The 20,945-nt window shown below is 38.9% G+C and overlaps 1 protein-coding gene across 1 annotated transcript in view; it reads left to right on the forward strand.

The window, feature by feature from the left end:
• Positions 1 to 20,945, forward strand: part of KNDC1 (kinase non-catalytic C-lobe domain containing 1) — a 104,183-nt gene that overhangs the window by 50,114 nt on the left and 33,124 nt on the right. Inside the window, 9 exon segments of the mRNA XM_030570230.1 lie at positions 2,089 to 2,160; positions 2,259 to 2,320; positions 10,837 to 10,995; positions 11,345 to 11,422; positions 14,395 to 14,488; positions 14,685 to 14,847; positions 14,942 to 15,819; positions 15,906 to 16,050; positions 18,627 to 18,718. Coding sequence (XP_030426090.1) covers positions 2,089 to 2,160; positions 2,259 to 2,320; positions 10,837 to 10,995; positions 11,345 to 11,422; positions 14,395 to 14,488; positions 14,685 to 14,847; positions 14,942 to 15,819; positions 15,906 to 16,050; positions 18,627 to 18,718 — 1,743 coding nt within the window.

The raw sequence follows: 20,945 nt of genomic DNA on the forward strand, positions 1-20,945 counted from the left end.
GCCTCAGTTGATATAATAAGTAATGTCCCCCCCCACCCGCCACTCCAGGAAAGCATCCCTCTTCAGAACAGTACCAAAGAATGTGATTTATATCTTATTGAAGACAATGGGACTTAAGCATGTACTTACAGTTAGGCACAGTTTAAGTGCTTTTCTGAATTGTGGCCAATAACTTTTAATTTCCTCGCTGTTCTTCTTAACCTGCTCTTCATGGATTTGTTGTTAACTAAAGAAGGACTTTTTCACCATTTTCTCAGAACATATTCGAACTTCTCTCTCTTTTTTTTAGAATTTATATAATGTAAAATTATTACTCTAATACTTTTTTCATAGGAAAAGGGTTTATTTGATGCTTGCCCACTGAGAAAGAACCACATTAATCAGATGGCTTATCATATCAAAGCACATTAAGTCAGTCTGTGCTTTTAAGATATCTAATGGAGAGAGAGTTTTACTCATCTGTTTTGCAAGGTTGAATTTTTATAAAATGATCTTACATTCTTAATGTTAAATACAGGAAAATTAGTTTCTTGAGATTTCACGTCAGTTAAAATATTTATACAACTCAAGTATTTTCTTAAACAGAGTAGGGCTGAGGGTCTGAGCCAGCAAATGCTTATGCAAGTGAGGATCTTCTTCAGTGAGCCTACTTAGGTAAGTAAAGCTACCTGTGCACAAGTGTTTGCAGGATTGGGCTCTGAATATTAAAATTCCCAGAGGGTCCTGTATCTGGCTTGCTGCCAAACATGTCAAGGTGTCAACCCCACTCTGAACTTTAGGGTACAGATATGGGGACCTGCATGAGATAACCCCTAAGCTTATTTACCAGCTTTTATCTAGTAGCTGCCACCACCAAATAGTTTAAAAAAACGTTTATGGGAGAATTATTTGGAAACTCTGTCTTCCACCCAAATATTTCCCGTCTTTATCCCCCTTTTCCTGGCAGGATTGAGACTGATTCACCTCCCACCAACTCCTGGTGAGCCCAGATCCAAAATACCCTTGGATTTTAAAACAAGGAAAAATCAATTAGGTTCTTGAAAGAAGACTTTTAATTAAAGAAAAAGGGTGAAAGGAATACCTTTGTAAGATTAGTATGCAAGCTACTCTCACAGACAACAGATTCAAAACACAGAGGATGTTCCTCTGGGCAAAATCTTAGTTACACAAAGAAACCCTATTTGATTCTCCCTCTATGCAAAAACAAAGTCACAAAAGAAAATAAACATAATCTAATACATTCCATCTCTAAACACTTGCTACTTTTAAGAAATGTTAGATGGCTGATTCCTGGATTCTTCACTCCAGCACAAAACTTTTCTGAACAGACAAAAGACTGATTTCCCTCCTCCCTCTTTGAAAACATCTTGTCCCCGCATTGGTTCCTCTGGCCAGGTATCAGCTTCTTAACCCTTTACAGGTAAAAGAGGAATTAACCCTTAACTGTATGTTTATGACACATGCCTTCAATTCCTTTCCAGATAATGACCCTTCTAGCTCTGTGTTCTATCTCCTTGACGATAGTCCCTCTGCAATTATGGTCAGTAGTCCCAGTTAATTTCACTTTAGAAGGACCTTAGTTGAGCATTTGTTACATTTAATCTCCATGGTATTGTCACTTCAAGGTTTGGGAGAAAAAAATTCTCTTAGGTTAGTAATTTCATACCTTCATGTTTACCTTGTGAGGAGACTAGGGCAGATCCAGCCAGAGCTGCTGCTTTTGTTCTCATCTGACATCACTCTTCTGCACTACATGAAAAGAGACGTTACATAAAGTATTGTGATGTTATTACGAAGTCCTTTCTATTCCTAAAGGTCCAACTTTGTCTTTCTTGCTTGTTTTTATTCTGCAGTAATAGGACATCTTTACCTGCAGGTCTGGGTAATTTTATCTTCTTAATTTTTATTAGCCAGTTTGTGTCTCAACTTTAGTTTTTATTTAACTATATCACACACAAACTTAATTGGTTACATGATTCATGAGACTGTTAATATTAAATATTTTTCAAACAAATTCAGTCATAATTATTCATGTTAGAATTCATGCACTTTGATATAGCTATGATTCTCTTGTAACCTGTTTTGCAGTGTTTTTATGTTTGGATTGTGTGCTGATTGACTGCCATGGAAATGTTCTCTTTGCTGCTCCAAAAGATGAAGGTAAAATAATAATAAAAGCAATGTTTCCTCCTTGTTGTGGAAGTGAGGAAAGCAAATATGTTACCTCTTTGGTTTTGGTTTCTCTTCTCTTTTTTCAGGATGTTATGATACATTTTATCTGGCTCCTGAAATTGAAGAAATGGATTTTGTTACTGAGAAGGTAATGTCATATGATTTGAGGCATGTCTGTGAGTCTCTTACATGTGAGTAGTTATTCATTTTATTTGGGGGGGGGGAAAGACTGCTGCATACTTCTACTGTTCAGTGAGGCTTGAGGCGGAAGGCTAAATATTTTCAAGATTCAATGAGTACATCTATCATCCATCAAATGTTTGATGTTGCTCTCATGAATAAATAGTTGCTTGTTATGAAGCACTTCTCATTTTTCCCAAGTATTGAAGTGTGAACCCAAAAATCTATTTTCAAAAGCACTTTCATAAAGTTTGATTTCTTTTAATCCATTTACAATGGAAATGGCACTGGAGGCTACAGCATTCTGAATTATTCATTTGATGCAGAAACAAGCACTTCAAAGCTTGGGCTTCAGCCTAGAGTCTCTATGCGAGTAATCTACTGGCAGAACTGTGCTGGTATAATTATACTGCTCTGCTTACACTGGTATGACTCTGCATGTGGACATTTACTCTAGAATAAGTGTCCAGGTGGGGAGTTATATCAGTACAATGACAGTAGAATAATTATACCAGTATAGTTCTGCGGATAAATTTCTCTATATAAAGAAGTCCTAAGGAACTCTCAACCCAAAGATGATGATAGTAATGAAGAGCACTATGAGTGCTACTTATTATCTTCATAATAGTTGGAAACAACTAAGTACTGTATTTTCTGAGAGACTGGTCATCATCTTGTGTCCTTCCACCACAATCATAAGTTCATCCAATATTGGGCACAATATATGGCTTGGTCTGTACCCCTGGCGAGATCTTTGATGGTGTGCAGTTCCTCTAGGAGCCAGCAGACGAATAGATGTTCCATGGTTTATTTTTCTCTTCCGTCACATGTTTTCTGGGTTACTGGAATAGCCTCACTTCCCCATATTGACTTTTGACCCACCAGTTCTTGTTCGGATGCTTTGATAAACAAAATGGGGGGATAGCTCCTTTGATGGACACACAGCCAGCCAGTTAGCTGTAAAATTCCTTTTGGTAGCTGTTCTTTACTTGCTTTACCTGTAAAGGGTTGAAAAGTCCCCCAGGTAAAGGGGGGAAAAGAGTGGACACCTGACCAAAAGGGGCCAATGGGAAGATAGAACTTTTTAAAATGGGGAAGGAAACTTTCCCTTTGTCTGTTGTTCTCTGGGCTGGAGGGACAGAGCAGCCATGCTATAAGCAGCTTTAAGCCAGGTATGATCATAAATCATTAGATCATGCCTAGAACTACTTATCTGAACTCCAAATGTGTAAGTAGATCAGAATGTTTAGCTAAACGTGATCTGGTGGATCTCCCCTGTGCTAACCCCAGATGCTTTTTGTTTGCTTGTAACCTTTAAGCTGAACCCCCAAGAAAACTGTTTTGGGTGCTAAAGTTTTGTAATTTGTTTATTTTAAGACCTAGCAAAAAGCCTGAGTTCCAAATGTATTTTTACCCTTTTTGCTTTTAATAAAATTTACCATTTTTAAGAACAGTGTTGCATTTTTGGGTCCTAAAAGGTTTGTGCATATTGTTTGATTAGCTAATAGCCACAGCTAATTTCATTTGTTTTCTTTCCCAGCTCTTCCACCATGGGGCGGCAGTGAAAGGGCTTGAAGGTACCCCACAGGGAGAAATTCCCAAGTGCTCCTTCCTGGGTTCAAAGTGGGTTTTTTGCATTTGGGTGGTGGCAGCGTTTACCAAGCCAAGGTCAGAGAAAAGCTATAGCCTTGGGAGTTTAATACAAGTCTGGAGTGGCATGTATTAATTTTTAGAATCCTTGCAGGCCCCACCCTTAAATTCTGCACTTGGAGTGACAGAGTGGGGATTCAGCCTTGACAGAGGCAATTTAAACATCTCCAAGTTGACCAATCCTTTTCCACACCCGTGGGAAGGTGTTTAGCAAGACTGATGTGCATTTTGACATCCTTCATGAGTATTTTGAGCCCTGTACACTACCTTTCCAGTCATGTAGCTGTCAGTGATTTTGTTTTATAAGCAGTTCTGTTGCAGCTAGGAAGTTTTTTCCATGACTTCAGGTGGATAACTGCTGCATAGTGGCCCTACAGCAGAAGTCCAATATCGTCAGCCTGACAATTGTGCCATTTTGATTGTTACCACTCTCTTAATATCTGATGGAGTGATTGTGGCAAGCACATAAAGGCTGTTCGTGTTTGTTGGTTTTAGACTCCTGTGATGTAGTGGCAGCTTGTGATGCTCTATACCTTGGGGGAACACCCTACATCCCCATGTTCATACTTGTAAAATGATTGTGTGGTATCCAGTGCAAAGTTTGTCATGTTGGGTGTCTTAGGAAGGCTGATGATGCACTTAGCATTGTTGTTAGAGTAATGTTATAGGTTATAATTTCATGTGTGTAGTTATGAGGCTGTAAATGTATCCTCGGGGCTTAAAATAAGTCCAGTCAAAAACCCAGCCCAGTCTCACAGGAACAAAGGACACTGACCTAGTCAGCAACAAAAGAATCTGTTGGATTTTCGAGTGAGTCACCCTTCTTCCTTTGGCCAGTTTTGGACTGCGATGAGGTAATGCTCACCTGACTCTGAAGAGTGAGGGGGGCAAAGCCAAGAGGGAAGAAAGAACATGATAAAAGGGAGAGACGTTTGCTATGCTCTCTCTCTCTCTTCCACCTGCATCTACAGACACCGCCACACCAAGCGTCTGAAGCGCTGATCAAAAGGGAGAAGCTGGCTGAAGGGCAACCAGCCAGCCTGTGGTGAGAAGCATCTACGTTTGTAAGGGCATTGAAAGTGTTAAGATCAGCTTAGAACGCTCTTTGCTTTTATTTCATTTGACCAAATCAAACTTCTTATGCTTTGACTTAACTATCACTTAAAATCTATTTTTATAGTTAATAAATTTATTTGTTTGTTCTACCTGAAGCAGTTCATTTGGTTTGAAGCGAGTCAAAGACTCTCCTTGGGAAAACAAGCCTGGTACATATCAATTTCTTTGTTAAATTGATTAACTCATATAAGCTTGCAGCATCCAGTGGGTACAACTGGACTCTGCAAGATGGAGGTTCCTAGGGTTGTGTGTGGGACTGGAGATATCAGCTAGTGTCATTCGGTTGCACAATCTAAGAAGCAGCTTACATGCTAGAGGCTGTGTGTGAACAGCCCAGGAGTGGTGGTTCTCACAGCAGATCAGGGTAAGGCTGGCTCCCAGAGTCAAGGATTGGAGTGACCTAGAAGATCACCGGTATGGATAACACCACAGGGGAACTTCACACAGCTGTCATTCAACACAGGGTCCAGCTTCTTTGTATGAACCAATCTTTCCTACACCAGACATGCATATTTGGCCATCGATGGCCAAAGTGCAAGTGCAGTGGCTGTTAGTGTTGGGTTGGTTCCCCATTTTTAACTTCTAAGTTTCCTGTGTAAGTTGTTCTAGATCAGTGGTTCCCAAACGGGGGTTCATGAACCCCTGGGGGTTTGCAAAATGTTACAGGGGGTTCTCAGGGGAAAAAATCTCTAATGGCAGACAGAGCAGTCCCTAGGGACCCCAGGCAGCATGGGGCCAGCAGCTCGGAGCCCCTGGACTTCCAAGAGCTACGCAAATCAAAGCAAGCATATCTATCACACTGAGGAGATTTAAACTTCAAGACTCCTTATAAGAAATGGAAAAGAAGGTGAATATTTTCTGCTGTTTTTAAAATTAAATAGGCAGCTAGTATTGTTTTTAAAATTATTATAAAGAACAATTTAAGCTTTGTTGTAACATGCATTGTTTGCCAGGACTGCTTAAAACCTGAATGCTTATGTAGGAGGAACTCTGAGTTGGCTTCTTAAATACCTTAATGCTCTTTCACATCTGATAGTCCTTGATGAAACGTAGGAGCCTTGTCTTATAACAGGCTTATTCAAAGTAATACAAGCTCCGAAAGTGAGATCTTGGAAGAGTATTGCTGTTTTCATAATGTAATAAAAATACAGTAATGATAATAATAATAATAATAATAATAAATAGTGTGTAATAAGCATGTCATAAAATCAACTTCTATATTTCCAAGATCACTGCTTTTATAACTTATACTCAGGTAAAGGAGAAAATCCCTGGAAATATTCATTTTTAGGAGGGGGTTCGTGAGACTTGTCATTTTAGTGATAGGGGTTCACAGGTTGTTAAAGTTTGGGAACCATTGTTCTAGGTGCTAACTTTGCATTTTGTCTTTTCCATGTGTACCTTAAAAGAGAGAGTGTGGTCTAGCATTATTCCAAGATAGACAAGATTCTAGCAATGGGCAAGTGATACCCAATTCCAGATGATGATAACTTTTCCATTGGCCTCACAATTGTGATGATGGAAAAGTCACTTGCTTTTTGGCTGGGTTAGCAAGCAATTGGTTCTTCTTGTGATAAACTGAGAGCCTAGATAGCACCAATATTAACATAGGTTCGATCTGGGCCAAATCCTTGGCCTGAGCAGCAAAGCATAGGTCATTGACATAGATAAAACTTCTTGTGCTGAGTTGGATTGGTTGATCATTGATGCAGATGTTGAAAAGTATTGGCGAGAGTACTTCCCTTGTGGTACAGCATTTGGTACCACATGCCTTGTGGTATGCCTGTTTTTTGTTGCCACCATTGGCTCCACTTCCCACATAGTTTGACATACAATCTGTACTAAAAACAACATTTTTATCAGTCATCATGAGGTGATGATCTTTCATCATGTTATTTATTTTAGTGAGGAGGCTACAATGATTCACTGTGTCATATGCTGCTGATAGGTCGGCAACATTGATGTTTTAACTATTTTTATAGTAGGAGTGCTCAAAGTCATTGAACAAAACTGTAAACCTGTATATCACAGAAACCACTTCAAGTCAGGGGGTGTTACTGCACTTCCAGCACCCCTAGTTCCAACACAGCCCTGTTACCATACCATTTTCAAAGCCGTCTTTAATATATTGAGTGATGTTCAGCACTTGATTGGTGCATGACTTGCCTGGGTGGAATTCAGCTTGCTCTGGAATTAGGTGCTTTTCAACAAGTCATGATAGATGGTTTACAATTAGTTGCTCGTATGGTTTGTAGAAATGACTAAGTAGTGATACAGGCCTAAAGTTCTTCAGCTCCACTGCATTCTTTCAGGAATGCCACAATACATGCTTGTCACCAGATCTTGGGTACTTAATATGAGGCTGAGCATGTGCTAAACAACTTGATTAACTAGTTCTTTGCTGCTGGTCTGAAGTGTTTGGTTTGTTCTGTACAGATGTCACCTAGATTGGTGGCCTTGCCATTCTTGAGGGCATTAATTCTGGAGATTAATTCACTCATGTGCCCTAAAATTATAATTGTATTATCACCTTGTGTTCTTGCCACTCAAACCACATCTTGGATTGTTTGTTTGGCAATCTGTAATTCTCTGGGAGTTGATGTGTATGAACTGGTCTGCAATTACATTGTAGTGCTGTTCTGCTTCCTTTGATCATTAGTTATTCATGCTTTCTTGCTGCTTTGGGTCATGTTCACACACTGTGAGATTCTGCCATGACTTTTGCTTTTCATCCTTTAGTACAGAGACCAGTTCTTTGTTAGCTGTGATGATATCCTCAGCAAATGAGTCGGCTTCAAACTTCTGTTTATATTTTGTATACCGATCCAATAACTCAGATATTAATCCTGGCACATAATTTGTAATGCAGTCTTGTAGAATATGTTTCCTTGAGACAGTATGCACCACACTGACAAACTGATGAGAATTTTCTGGTATTGGGGTCTATCTTTCTAACAGTGGCATTGAAGTAGTTGGTGAAGACCTTCTATTCAGCTTTCTTTAAGTTAAAGCTGTGCTGGAATGGTACTGAATTAGGTGTTATGGCTGCATTGATCTGGATGGTGATAGGCTGGTGATGTGAATGTGGAACCAGACCCATATTAAGTTTGTAACACAAACCAGCTATGTTGTTGCATGATAAATACCAGATTAGGGAGGTGTCCCCATTTCCATTATCTGCTGTTGAAAGAACTGGAAGGCGTGGAGTCATTAATTAAGTTCAAATTGAGTGCATCTGCCCACAGTTCAACTAATTCACTATTTTTATCAGTTACGCTATAGCCCTGTTTGACTCTGTGATTGTTGATCACTGATGATCACCCATGTTTTGTAATGTTTGAGGTGACATGGGCTAGCAACCATGAATTGTTTGCATGGCAGTTTGTAACCGGACATGATGGAAATGCCACCACTGTCTACAATCAGGACATCAATGTCATTGGTGAGGCAGGTAAATAAGTAGCACTGTGGTATTCTTCTGTGAGGTAAGTAAGTAAGTGGGGGTAGATGTAAGAAACAGACTACACATAAGAAGTCAGTGGCAAGACTCCCACTCCCAGTCCCATGCACTTCAGATTATGACCTATTGTTTTAATGTGCTGATCTACTCTGAAAAGTGATTGTAAAAATAGCACAGTGGATTTGTTTTATTGTTTTCAATAATATCTGTAATCCATGAGCTCAGATAACAAGTGAGATGTGTGTTTGTAACTGTAATACTGCACACTCTTACCTGGCTCTGAGAATCAAAATTACTTTCTTCTATATTATGGATCAACAGTAATAAAAGGTGATGCAGTTCAAATTATGCTTTCACTGACACCTGTGCAAACCCATTGCTTTCAATTCTGATGTGCAAGGTGGCATAGAATCTGCAGTTCGTACTGTTTTATCTCTACCATTCTAAGAGATGTAAAATACATAATTTTATCATTAGTCAGCATACATGACTGATACCCAACAAATCTTTTCTGTGTGTATAAGAAAATGCGCACTTTTCGGAATAGACCCACACTCTGAGGATGAAAAATTAATGCTTCGCAATCTAAAGGAAAAACTGGTTTTCAAATCTACTTCAAGCCAATTTTGACTTGCTGTGGATTTGGCTGTGAGTAGAAAATGGCAGTTTTAGCATAAACTGGAAATTTTAAGCATCCCAAGACCTGCAATCTTCTTAATGATTTTTAGATTGTTTGAAATTAACTATGTAATGTGTATAAAAGTTTTAAAAATTGGAGAGCAATCAGCATGTCTAACAAACTCCAGATTGTGATGGTGTTTTCTCAGTATTCACACAGCTATTTCACTGATAGAATTTTAGGGCTCATTATCATTTCCCACCTTGTTTGTTGATCACAGAATACCTCTCTTTAGGGAACTGGAAAATGCAACCCCTGCAATCTCAAATGCAGGGGGGCTTTGTTTGAACGGGTGGAGGAAAAAAGGATAGTAACTCCTTTATAGGTCCTCCCTTTCCTCAGGAGCTGGGGGCAGAGGGTACAGCTGGGGTGAGGGAGGCATCACCTGAGCATGAGAGAGAACCGGTGGGTCCTGTGCATGTGTGGGAGGGAACATAAACTCTGTCCCTCCAGCCTGAGCCCTCTTTTATGAGTGAAGTGGAGGATGTCTATCAGCTTCGGTATGTGTATGTAAAATAACAGATGCTTATCACCTTGATATCTGTGTTCCTAGCCTTATTATAAGAGTAGCTTCATGACATATTCCCTTGAGGATACTGATTTGCCCCCATTCAGTACATTTCCTTATTTCAGCAGCTAGCTTAAAAAAAATATCTAAAAGGACAATGCTTTCTTCATCCATGAATCCTTGGCATGACTGTGTTTTTGTAAATAATCTATACTACTTTTGTAACTTGCTTCTTTTTTTAGACCATTTCCAGGAACTTCTGCTCTAGAGAGAAGGCTTGTTGTTTTCCTTTAGGTCCAGTATCCCGGAATCTTAAGGATGTTGATTTTTCTCTATGCTCATAGTTAAGTCATCCTGGAAGTAGATAAACTTTCTGTTAGAACAGTTCAGGACAAAATGGAAACATTTTCTCTGTGTTATAAAATTCTGCTGCTTTAGTATTGCCAGAGTTCTAACAACACTGGCAAGGTAGGTATATTCTGCTAAGTGAGCAGAATTTGTCTCTCTGTTTTAAAATATGAACATACTTTAACCAAAAATGGAAATCATTTTAGGTCTTTTTAAGGTTCCTCACTGTGGCAACTTCAAGTGGTCTAACTGCAGTTAGCACAATTCCTAGAACAAATTTTCAGTACTTAGTTTTTCTAATTAAATCTATCATCTCTCTAAAAGTAGGATTCATAATGGAAGGCTGTAATAGTTTCTGACAATCAGCTTGTTGAATTATAGCAGCCTGTTCTTAAGTAAGTTGCTACTGGCAGGGTTTTGGGGCAGGATCCCAAAGCCTGCAATTACTTCAGAATTATTTTTATATGAAAGACCTGCTACAAAATAATGAGGACATTTTGGTTTTTTCGCCCCTAAATCCTCTTGCATATATTAAGAGGAAAATAAGGAGTGTTGACCCTGGCTTGAAAACCAGCTGCTATTCTCATGCATAAAAGCTACTTTCTGCAATATGCTGGGGTGTACAACAGCATATTTGAGGGTAGGATGCAGTCAGTTCTTTGGAAGTTCATGTTTCTTTACAACTTTCCTTGCCTTTACATTATATATTTGCTTTTTCAACAGGTCTGTATTTACTGTGTTGCTGCAATTTTGTGGACAGCAGCCAAATACAATTATCCACCTGATCACAAACTAGTGTTGCCAAGGAAACTAAAGACTCTTCTTCTGGATATGGCAAAAAGAAACTCTGAAGAAAGGCCTTCTATAACTGATGCAATTAAGGTGACTTGATGAAGCTGTTTTATAATATTAAGTGTTCAGTCATAGCTAGAAACCTATTTAATAATGAATTTGAATATCAAAATATTAATTAATTTTTGGTTATGGCCCGATAGCTCACTAAATGGTGGCCAATCACTTTTCTGGTTTTGCGCTTTAATGGTGTCCTTTAAGGTTAATGGGTGTGTTTTAATCAATATTGAAGTTGTCAACCAGAGAGTTGGAACAAGTTAATAAGACTTCCTGAATTGGATTTAAAAAAATTTAAATACTTTATCTTGACAGTGCTCCTCTATTACGTATCTTAAGTGAGTGGAAATTTGTCTTAATTCAAAATGTTTAATACTTTTAGATATGCAGTAGTTATCTACTTGAACAAAGTATAAACAGCAAAAAGATTCTGGCATTTTTGAGTAAATCTGCCTTCAAGGTAAGAGGAAGTTTTTTCCAATGTATTACATTTTTTCCAATTATCTCCGTACAACTTGTTCCAGTAAGATTTTTTTATGCTGGCTGTGTAATTCTTTTGTTCTTTCAGTTTTGTAAATTCTTGTAAATGATTAGGTGGTTACTCCTGTGGGGATATCATTAATATAAAAGTATTTAGGTATTGCTGAGAGTGAATATTTTTCATTCCATGTAGGCATATGAAATAGATATGAAAATTGTATTCTGTTTTTAGAAAGCTTTGCTGATTTCTAATGCCTGCTTGTAGCTATATATTCTAGCAGCTACATTTAAGTTCACTGTATGTGAATAATTGACTTCCAGATTCTCTAAGTCTTCAAAACAATGTTGTTAAAATCAGTTCTAAATAGAGCACAGCTTGCCGAGAAGTTGGGTATCCTAATTTAAGACATTGGAGGAGTCTAATGTAGAATCCCTAAAACCCAGTTTAGGAGAGAGCATTTTTTTACGCTTTTGTTGTAGCTGTTGCAATGGAGCAATAAATTTGTATGAAGAAAAATATTTTGAGCCAGTGAAATATAGCAGTGTGTCAAACTTCAGCAAGAATTATATAAAGCTAAAAATTCAAGGAAAAGAGAGAATGGTGAATCAAATATAAAGTTTCTCTTTTCTTTTTGGGTGCCTCTCTGCAGACTTAAGTTCTCCCCTCTTCCTGTGCATACCAGTACAAGAAACATTTAATTTGAATACTAAAAATATTGGAATTGCAAAGTAGTTTTAAAGCATCTAAAAATGGCCTGGGATCTCCATGTCATACATGTTGTAATTGTGCTCACTCTCATGGTAACCCCCGTTAAATAGAGAAATCTGGTTAGTGTATTCTTGTAAATATCTCTGTGAATGAAAACTCACTATTCTAATGATTGTTTTGTTTCAGATATTTACATGGCAAGAATTTGTAAACCTCTTAGTACTTCCTAAAACCACAAAACAAACACATACACAACTCCCTGCAAAATATCTAGTTAGGATCTCAAAATATGGTGATCTACATCAGTCTTCATCATCAGAAATGAAAGAATAGTAGTTCTCTGTAGTTCTGTGTTTGATTATACAGCTTTAGATCAATTTGCTTTCTATTTAACACAAATATTCTGAATTGCCCTCTTAAATATAGATTTTTAACATAAAAATATAATGAAATATAATCATTAAAATATTGCTTAAATGAATGTTGTAACAAAAAAGCTTATGCTAAAAATATTAAATAATGTTTTCTATTTGCATGTAAATATACCAATTAACAGATTGCAATTTTCAGTTATCCCATAGCTATTATCAGGAGTGCTAGCATTTTGTACCTAATAATTTTTCTCTGCAAGACTTCACATAGCTCTAAAGCTGCTTCTTATTACTGCAAAGAATTGTAATGTAACAAAATTGCTTAACCATTGCTAAGTTCCTACCCACTTAAAGATATCTGCAGCCTTCCAAGTCATGCAGGATATGGAAGACTGTAAACCTGCACCTGTATTCTCCTTCTGTGATCCAACAAGGGCACCCACACTCAGCCTTCTAGCTCCCCAGCTATCACTTCTTGGGCAGAGACATGCATCTTTTCCCTTCTGACCAGGATATTTCCACACTGCACAGTTCCCTGCCTAAACTGCGAATTCCCCAGTAGTGCCAACTGTCTCTGCAGGCCTGCTCTGTTTTTCTCCTCAGAGGCTATAAACAGTTTAATTACCCACATTATGTTTCCATACATTTCTTTCCAAGCAAGTACATTTATTCTTAGGGTACAATCATTACAAAGAAAACATATTAAAAACAATAAAAGAACCTATACAAATGCTAATAAGTTCATCAGAGATTACCCCCACCATCACCATAAGGGTTCTGGTCAGTGTCAATCCTTCCAACCCTTCTCTGAGGACTGGGGTCTCCCCTGTGAAGGAAGATCCTGTCTGTTTGCTGGATAAGAATGAAGGCCCTGAATCAGATCAAACTCAGATTATTTATCCAAGAGTCCTTTCTTTGTCTGCTGGTCTCTAGAGAATCCAGTTTGAACCAGTGTATGAAAATCTGTCCAGGTGATGGTGCCTCTCTGGGAGGTATTATAATCTGAGTGAATTTGCCTAATCAGTCCCCACTGTTTTAGTTCCTGAAGGGCTGTGATTCTCTTCCCCCTCACCCTGCCCCCCCCAAATACAGTTCCTGGCTTACAGTGATACATTTCGTACAGTACACATTAACTAGGATATTGTAGCAAATTGCCATATCTGTCATACTGGACCATGCAAGAGCCCTGGCCACCAGGCAATTTTCTAAGACAAAGCAGAATCTGTCCCATTCTTTCTGGCTAGCACTGATCATGTATGTGCCCGATACACTTATCTTGTGTGCAAATTACAAGAAAAATCATTTTAAATCTAAGCCCCATTTAGAGTATTCCGATAACCTAATCTTTCTAGCAGTGGTGTCTCAGGCACTTCCTGGCTTCCATGGCCCAGAAAAGAAAAGATTTAGAATGTCCTAAAATTCCTAAATCCTAATAGCCTGCCTCCACAATCTACTGCCATCATTGCCCAGAAATTCAAAGGGCTATTGACTTTTCAGACTTTCCTTCTTTATTTCACTTATCCTCATCCTTTCAGGGAACAGAAAACAATACTAACATGACTGTCACAGGGCATGAGTGTGGAATACTGACAATAGAATTTTCAAACAATCCATAGTCTTGAATTTGTTTCGATAAAGTGCTCAGTTTGTATGAGCTTGGTACAAATAGTTTTACCAATCACAGGAGTTCTGCAACCCCTCCACCTTTAGCCCTCAACCCCTACAGAGCTGGGTCCTCCTTTGGAGATTACAGGTATGCAGAGCAATGAAACACTGTATTAAAGACAATTTTAGTAATAACTTGCTGAGGACTGTTGGAGTAAAGTACTTGCATTATTTGTTCAAACTCTGGAACTCACTTTTTACTCTTAGGCTTTCAATGAAGAAATAAACTCTTCTCAAGATAATGTTCCTTTTGAGTTTAAAAATAAAAGAAACAAAATAGATGCTTCAGAGTCTGGTGTAGGTAAGTAATTCAGTTGTTACATGGTTATTATTTTGTTCCAGTGTCAGAATTTACGTTATCGCATGAGACTTGCCAACTAAAGTGCAACACAACTCTGGAAAAAATGTCATCATCTTTTATTTAAACAGATGATTTACTTTGTTTTTGTATTTTCTGGGTATTGCTTATCTTTGACCTAATCCTGTTTGTCTTTCAGGATTTATGCCCATTACTAGTGAAAGTAAGCTGATAGCAGTTAAAGGACCAGTGCCTTCTCAGACTTCTTTAAACACTGAGACATGTACATTGCCTGTTGCATTCACCTCTTCTGCAACTCACTTTAAGCCTATTATACTGCAGCAAAACACAGAGCTAACAAAGTATGTATGTCCTAATACAGCGCAAGTTAAAATTGAAACTTCAAACTTAAATCTAACATAGATGTCCTTACAAAATGCTTTTGCTTTTTTTCAGAGGGACACATGCATCCACTCCTGAGCAATTTGATAGATATGTACAAAAAGAAATGCATATGGATGGTAACAACAAATCAGTATTTGTAGATGATATTGAAAACCTTGCTGATAAAGAAGTTGTAGCTGCACCTGAGATACCCAAGCATGATTTAGACATACAAAACCATTCATCCCAAATACCTTCAAAGGAACAAAATCCAAGCAATATGGTTACATCCACAGTTGAATCGCCATCACCATCCGATTCCTTATGCAATTTACATGAAAAGAACATGTTATCTGCAATTTATTCAAGTTCCTTAGCTTGTTCTACACCACAGAGGCTGCCTCTTATAAATAACTCCCTTCTCAAACAGGACCCAGAGACAAGAGTGTTGACACTTGTACCAATACAGCTAGCTGTATCAGAGCCAATACCAAATAAACCTCTTGAGTCAAAAATGGCTTATGATTGCTATGATCATTTGCCTGTACTCCTTTCAAATAAAATAGCAAATTATAACAGTGAGATAAATCTACAAAATAATTCCTTCCTTGGCCAGCTACAGAATTATGAGCCCACTAAGGTACAGACCAAACACGATAAAATGAAAGCCAAATTTTTCAATGTATCATTGTCTTCACCTAATCAAATTATTCAGACCAGCTATCTAGAAAACAAAGAATGTAATAGTGACATAGGCAGTAGTTCACCTTTAGCAGGACTCACATCACATTCATCAGTGAATCAAAATGCATCTTCTCCCTTCAGTGTAGAAATTTTATCCCAGCAGCATGAGACAAATGACACTTTATTACAGAAAGCAATGCATCTTATACAAGAAGAGTTTGCATTTGATGGCTATCTGGAGTATGGGGTTGAAGTTCTTGCTATGGGTATGTATACATTTATCTTTATATAGAAATATATTCTTATATACAAAAAAAAATCCTAAATAATCATATTTTATTTTTTTAACAAGGTAACTATATTTTCACCTTAAAGGATCTTAAGTTTGACGCTTTCTGTGATGCAGTCTCTGAGAAGTTTTGTGACCTTTATTGGGATGAAAAATTACTAGAGAATCTTTACAAGGTACTAAGTGGGAAAACGAATCCACAAATAGGGTAAGTGTATACTTCCATTCCTCAAGCTTGAGGTCTCATTTAGTGCTTTTTCTGCATTTAAAGTCCACCAGCTTGCCTCATAGTCTGCAGCTAAAAGTGGGACAGAATACATCCTCTATCCATTTGTACTTTTACTTACTTCTTTCCCTTTGCATTATATAATCGTCTCCCATTTTATAAGACTCTCCCCACATCAAACACATCAATCATCTGTCTGAACAGGGGGAGCTCTTGATTCCCCTCCAGCTCTATATTTGTATGACTCTGTAAATCCTAGCCCAAGCAGACAATCATGTATGTATAGTGTATGTATCATGATGTATAGTGGTAGACTTAAGCAAATCCGTGAAGTTAAGCATGTGCTTCAGTGTTTTGCTGAAATGTTACTAATTTAAACTGTCCCTCATCTCCGCTCTTACATAGCTGCAGAATTTCTCTGTATTGCATTGTCACCTAAATACTTTTCTCTGTTTGCATAAATTGACTTGAATGGCCTGTGGAGTACTCAGTGCTTCTGTTTGAAAGATGCTGTACAGTTAAAATTCAATTGTATTGTTCCTACAGTGCAACTTGCACATTTTAGTTTAGTTGTGCACATTTTAACGTGCAAGCTCAAATTTCTGGCTTCTCCTTCTTGTTTTAGGCACAAGAAATCCATTGCAACATGGTTTAGATTCCTCTGCACAACCTTCTATAGTTTACAGGAGATTGTAAACTGAGAAAACACAATATTGATATATTTCATGTAGTATTTCATCTCCGATATCTGTCTTAAACAATCAAACCATTCGTGTTTATTGCATCTTTTAAAAGAGACATGTTTGTTTGTAAAAAATCTATATTGAGGATCACTGCAGGCAGCATTTAGTGCATTCACATCAATAATGTTTTTCCCTTGTGGTAGGGTTTTGGATTTTTTGTGTTCCATGCCTATGGATTAGACATTTGATCAAGAAGTTTACATACCTTTTATAGCTGGACTTTAGAACCTTGTATCCTTGAAAGACTTTAGTTCTGGAAGGCCTTGGCTCAGAGAGAGAGAGGATTTGAAGACCTCTAGAGTTGAGGTCTATAAGACATGCTGGTCTGATTGTCTGCTTGGGCTAGGATTTTCAAAGGTATCTAAGGTAGCTATGCACCCAGAAACCACTGAAAATCCGTAGGAGTTGCATTCCAAATTCCCAAGGTGTCTTTGAAAATCCCAGCCTTGAATGTTGTGGAGGCAGCATACTGATCCATTGTGAGTGGATTCTTGAGGTATCTGAATCAGTCATCCTCAGCATGAAGTGTTGATGTGATGTGTAAGGCTTTGGAAGAGGAAGGAGAACAGAACAAGCATCATCCCCTTCACCCAATAGAAAAAGATAAGCTCACATTTTGGACCCCAGTGAAGAACTGCCTACAATCTCTTCCTAAGATACTGCATTTCCAAAAAAAGACCTTCAGCTGCAGAGCATGGCAATTCTGAATTAATGGTTTAGGCATTCCTGTGAGTAGTGATACCTTTTCCAATACATTTTAGCAGATTTCATAATTGAAATGTATGGTAACATCCTCCCTTGTGGATAGGGTGGTGACATGTCCTAGCTTACTGGAATATTTCCTATTTCATATAACCGTTCTGATATCGTAATTTTCAATATATTCCTTAGATGATTTTCATTTCTGTGTCTCCTATAACTGCTAGGCAGTTGGTCCAACCATTCATTAACCATGCCTTAGCAGTTCAACAGGTAGCAAAATATAAATTCTCTCCTAGCTGAATTGCTGAAAGGCATGCAGATGATGCCATCAATGTATTAAGTTGCTGTAGAAGGCAAACTGAAGCGGGAAAGAGAGTGGGGAGGCAGATGAATAGAGGAAGGCAGGAGGGCAGATAAAAGTGGACCTGCCAAGTCTGTCTTTCAAACCTTGTTGGGTGAGACAGAAATGTGCAGTTTGGAAAAGGAGAGTGAGTAGTAGTGGTACAGTGAGAAAAAGAAACATTAAGCAAAAGACTAGAACTCTGATAGGGGATTAAGAATACACATAGAAGAAAGAAGAAAAATATAGTAAGAACTGAAGGTGTGTGTGTTGGAGGTTAAAATGAATAAAAACAGCCACACCTGCATGGTATAAGGTAGAAAATACACTGGAGGATGAGAAGCAGAATGTGTGGTTTGTTTTGTTTTAACAATACCGTGTTTAATTTATCTCAGAATCATGGTTATCCTAAATAGGAATGACTTGGAGTCAGACTGCTGCCCAAAGTATGACACTATGATCCTGATTGAATCCTGAGTGGAGGACTGCATTGATACAGTTTGCCATTTAGTGTAATACTTGGTTTAAACACAATCTGATGTTCTTCGGATTCTGTTAACCGTTGTGCAGCACAATTGGTCCTAAAATAATTACTGCATCTTACCCAGCATAGTTTAATGCCCATAAAGCCTTCAAAGTAGATAAATGTGACAAAGTTCTAGCACACACTGTGGTTTGATCTGTAAGATCTCAGTTTTATATTTAAGCTTTTCCAGACATCAATATTTAAGAATATGAAATGTTAATTGTTCCCTGTCCCATTTTATTTTCAGCGTAACTGAACCAGATGGATCAAAACATGGCAGCATTTTCCATAGTTTGAAGACATCTGACAGTTTTTTGGTCAGCAGCAAACAGACAAAGGGTGAGAGAAGAACTTATGTTATTAGGTGTTTGTGTGAGTTGAGACTCCACAAAGGACTACAGCCTGTAGGGATTGGTGTTTATAGAGTGCCTGCAGGACACTTGCCTCTGAACTTGTGACAAAGCAAACTACAAAGTATCTGAAAACATGTTACTGTATGGTGACACCCTGCAGGGCTCTTGTCTACAATATCTAGCCTACATCACACCAAATGTCATTTAGCGGGTTACCAAATTTAATTTCTTTACTTACTGAAGCATGTTATGAATGTTGAAAAACTCTCGAAGTTCCAATTACTATATGTGCTTATATGCTTGTTCTTTTAATAGGTGCTCTAGTGGTGTACTTTGATGGGGGAGGGAATCTGTGAGTTAGAATAGTTTCACTGAATCAGTTCAACTCAGTGTGTCAAGCAGGGGTGATTCTAGGTATTTTGCCACCCCAAGCATGGCAGGCAGGCTGCCTTCAGCGGCTTGCCTGCAGGAGGTCCGGTCCTGCGGATTCGGGGGCACGCCTGCAGGAGGTCCGCCGAAGCCGCGGGACCAGCGGACCCTCCACAGGCATGCAACTGAAGGCAACCTGCCTGCCGCCCTCTCGGCAACCGGCAGAGCGCCCCCTGTGACTTCCTGCCCCAGGCATGCGCTTGGCATGCTGGTGCCTGGAACCGCCCCTGGTGTCAAGTTTAGTTCCAAGGAGAGCTGAGAGCCTTAGTAAATGCGTGAACTAATGCTGATTCTTCTCTAAAGTCTCTGATCCTGTTATTGGCTTGTCTGCTCAGCATGACTTATCAGAATTAAACGTGTTGTTCTGAATAGTAAAATAAGTGGCCTAGCAAGGAACATTTCAGTTTAAAAACACAAAACAAAACCCCAACCTTTTTACAAGGTAATCTGGGGGGGGGGGGGTTGTGCATAATTTATAACCAGCACTACCTAATATATCAGACTTTAAATGGCCATTTCTTACACTTTGGGTAAAGGGCCACGTTCATGAAAATACCAGTTAGAAAGCAAATGTGTAGATTAGAGAGGAGCTACAGATGTTGATGATTACATACACTGTGTGTGTGTATCACATGCCTTCTTCTGTGGGTTGAACCACAGAGGGTCCTTGGACTATGGAGCGCCATTTAAAGTATGCGTGGGGACATAGATTTGCCGCACACCTGACCTCCTCTTCCCCTTCTCAAGTGTCCCCGTTAGCAGCCTGATCCCAGTCCCCAATCCCATGAGTTCCTTACCCAGTGGCTCCAGATTTGAGTTAGTGGCATTGTGACTTGGCACAATGCCACTTGGTGCTGCAGTGCCACAATGGCAGGTCTGAGTGGCACTGCGACACCCCTTCTCCCCCCTCATGACAGAGGGGCAGGTGTGCTAAATTTGAGTCAGTGGTGTTGCGACCTGGCATATGGGGTTGCAGCACCACTCGGGATTGGGCCAGCCAAAATATGGTCAAGCTGTGACATGGGTGCACTAGAGCCTATGGGTCTATTACTAGTGTCAGCTAAGGGAGGTGTCCTCAGCTCAGGTGGTTATGGAACTGTTTTCTGGAGTCCAACATCCATTTCTGCAGGTCAGGTGATTGTCTTCAGCACATGGATTCACTGAATTGACTTTTTGAGAGAACATTGGCCTGCTGCAGAAGCCACAGCCTTACTCCCACAAACTCCATTCTTCATGGTCTCAAGTTGGGAAACCTCCCAGACTTCAGTACTCCTAAATGTCTGTTCTTCCAAAACAGTGTGCAACTGCACACTGGGATTGCAAAGCATCCACAAACTAATCTAATCATTGACTGTCATTTCAGTCTCTTGAGGCTGTTAACAGCTGTTGTAAGGCCCAACACAGTTTAGGGGATTGGTCCTGTGTCCAACATCAGTAAGACCTGCTGAATGCTAAAGTAAGTTTAGTGCCCAAAAATCCCCTTTGTCAACTTGCTCTGTGTTCAGTTTGGCTCTAGCAGAGGACCTGGCCTGCTATGTATGGCCTCTGTGTCCTTTGTAAAAAGCTATTGGGCTTATAGATGAAAAAGCATTATATAAAAGCTAAGCACTTATTTATTAGTGGGTGCATATGTTTATGAGCCACATTTATTTTTGTGTGCAGCCTCTATCCCAGCCTATATATTTTAGAGCTGCTGTACATGTTCATCTTTATTGCATTTTACAGAAACTCTTGAAGTGAGGTTTAATAGTTCCAGACTTTGACAATCTTTTTGACCTTGGGCA

The sequence above is a fragment of the Gopherus evgoodei genome, chromosome 7, assembly GCF_007399415.2.
Source record: "Gopherus evgoodei ecotype Sinaloan lineage chromosome 7, rGopEvg1_v1.p, whole genome shotgun sequence".
In the NCBI taxonomy this organism is placed as follows: Eukaryota; Metazoa; Chordata; order Testudines; family Testudinidae; genus Gopherus; species Gopherus evgoodei.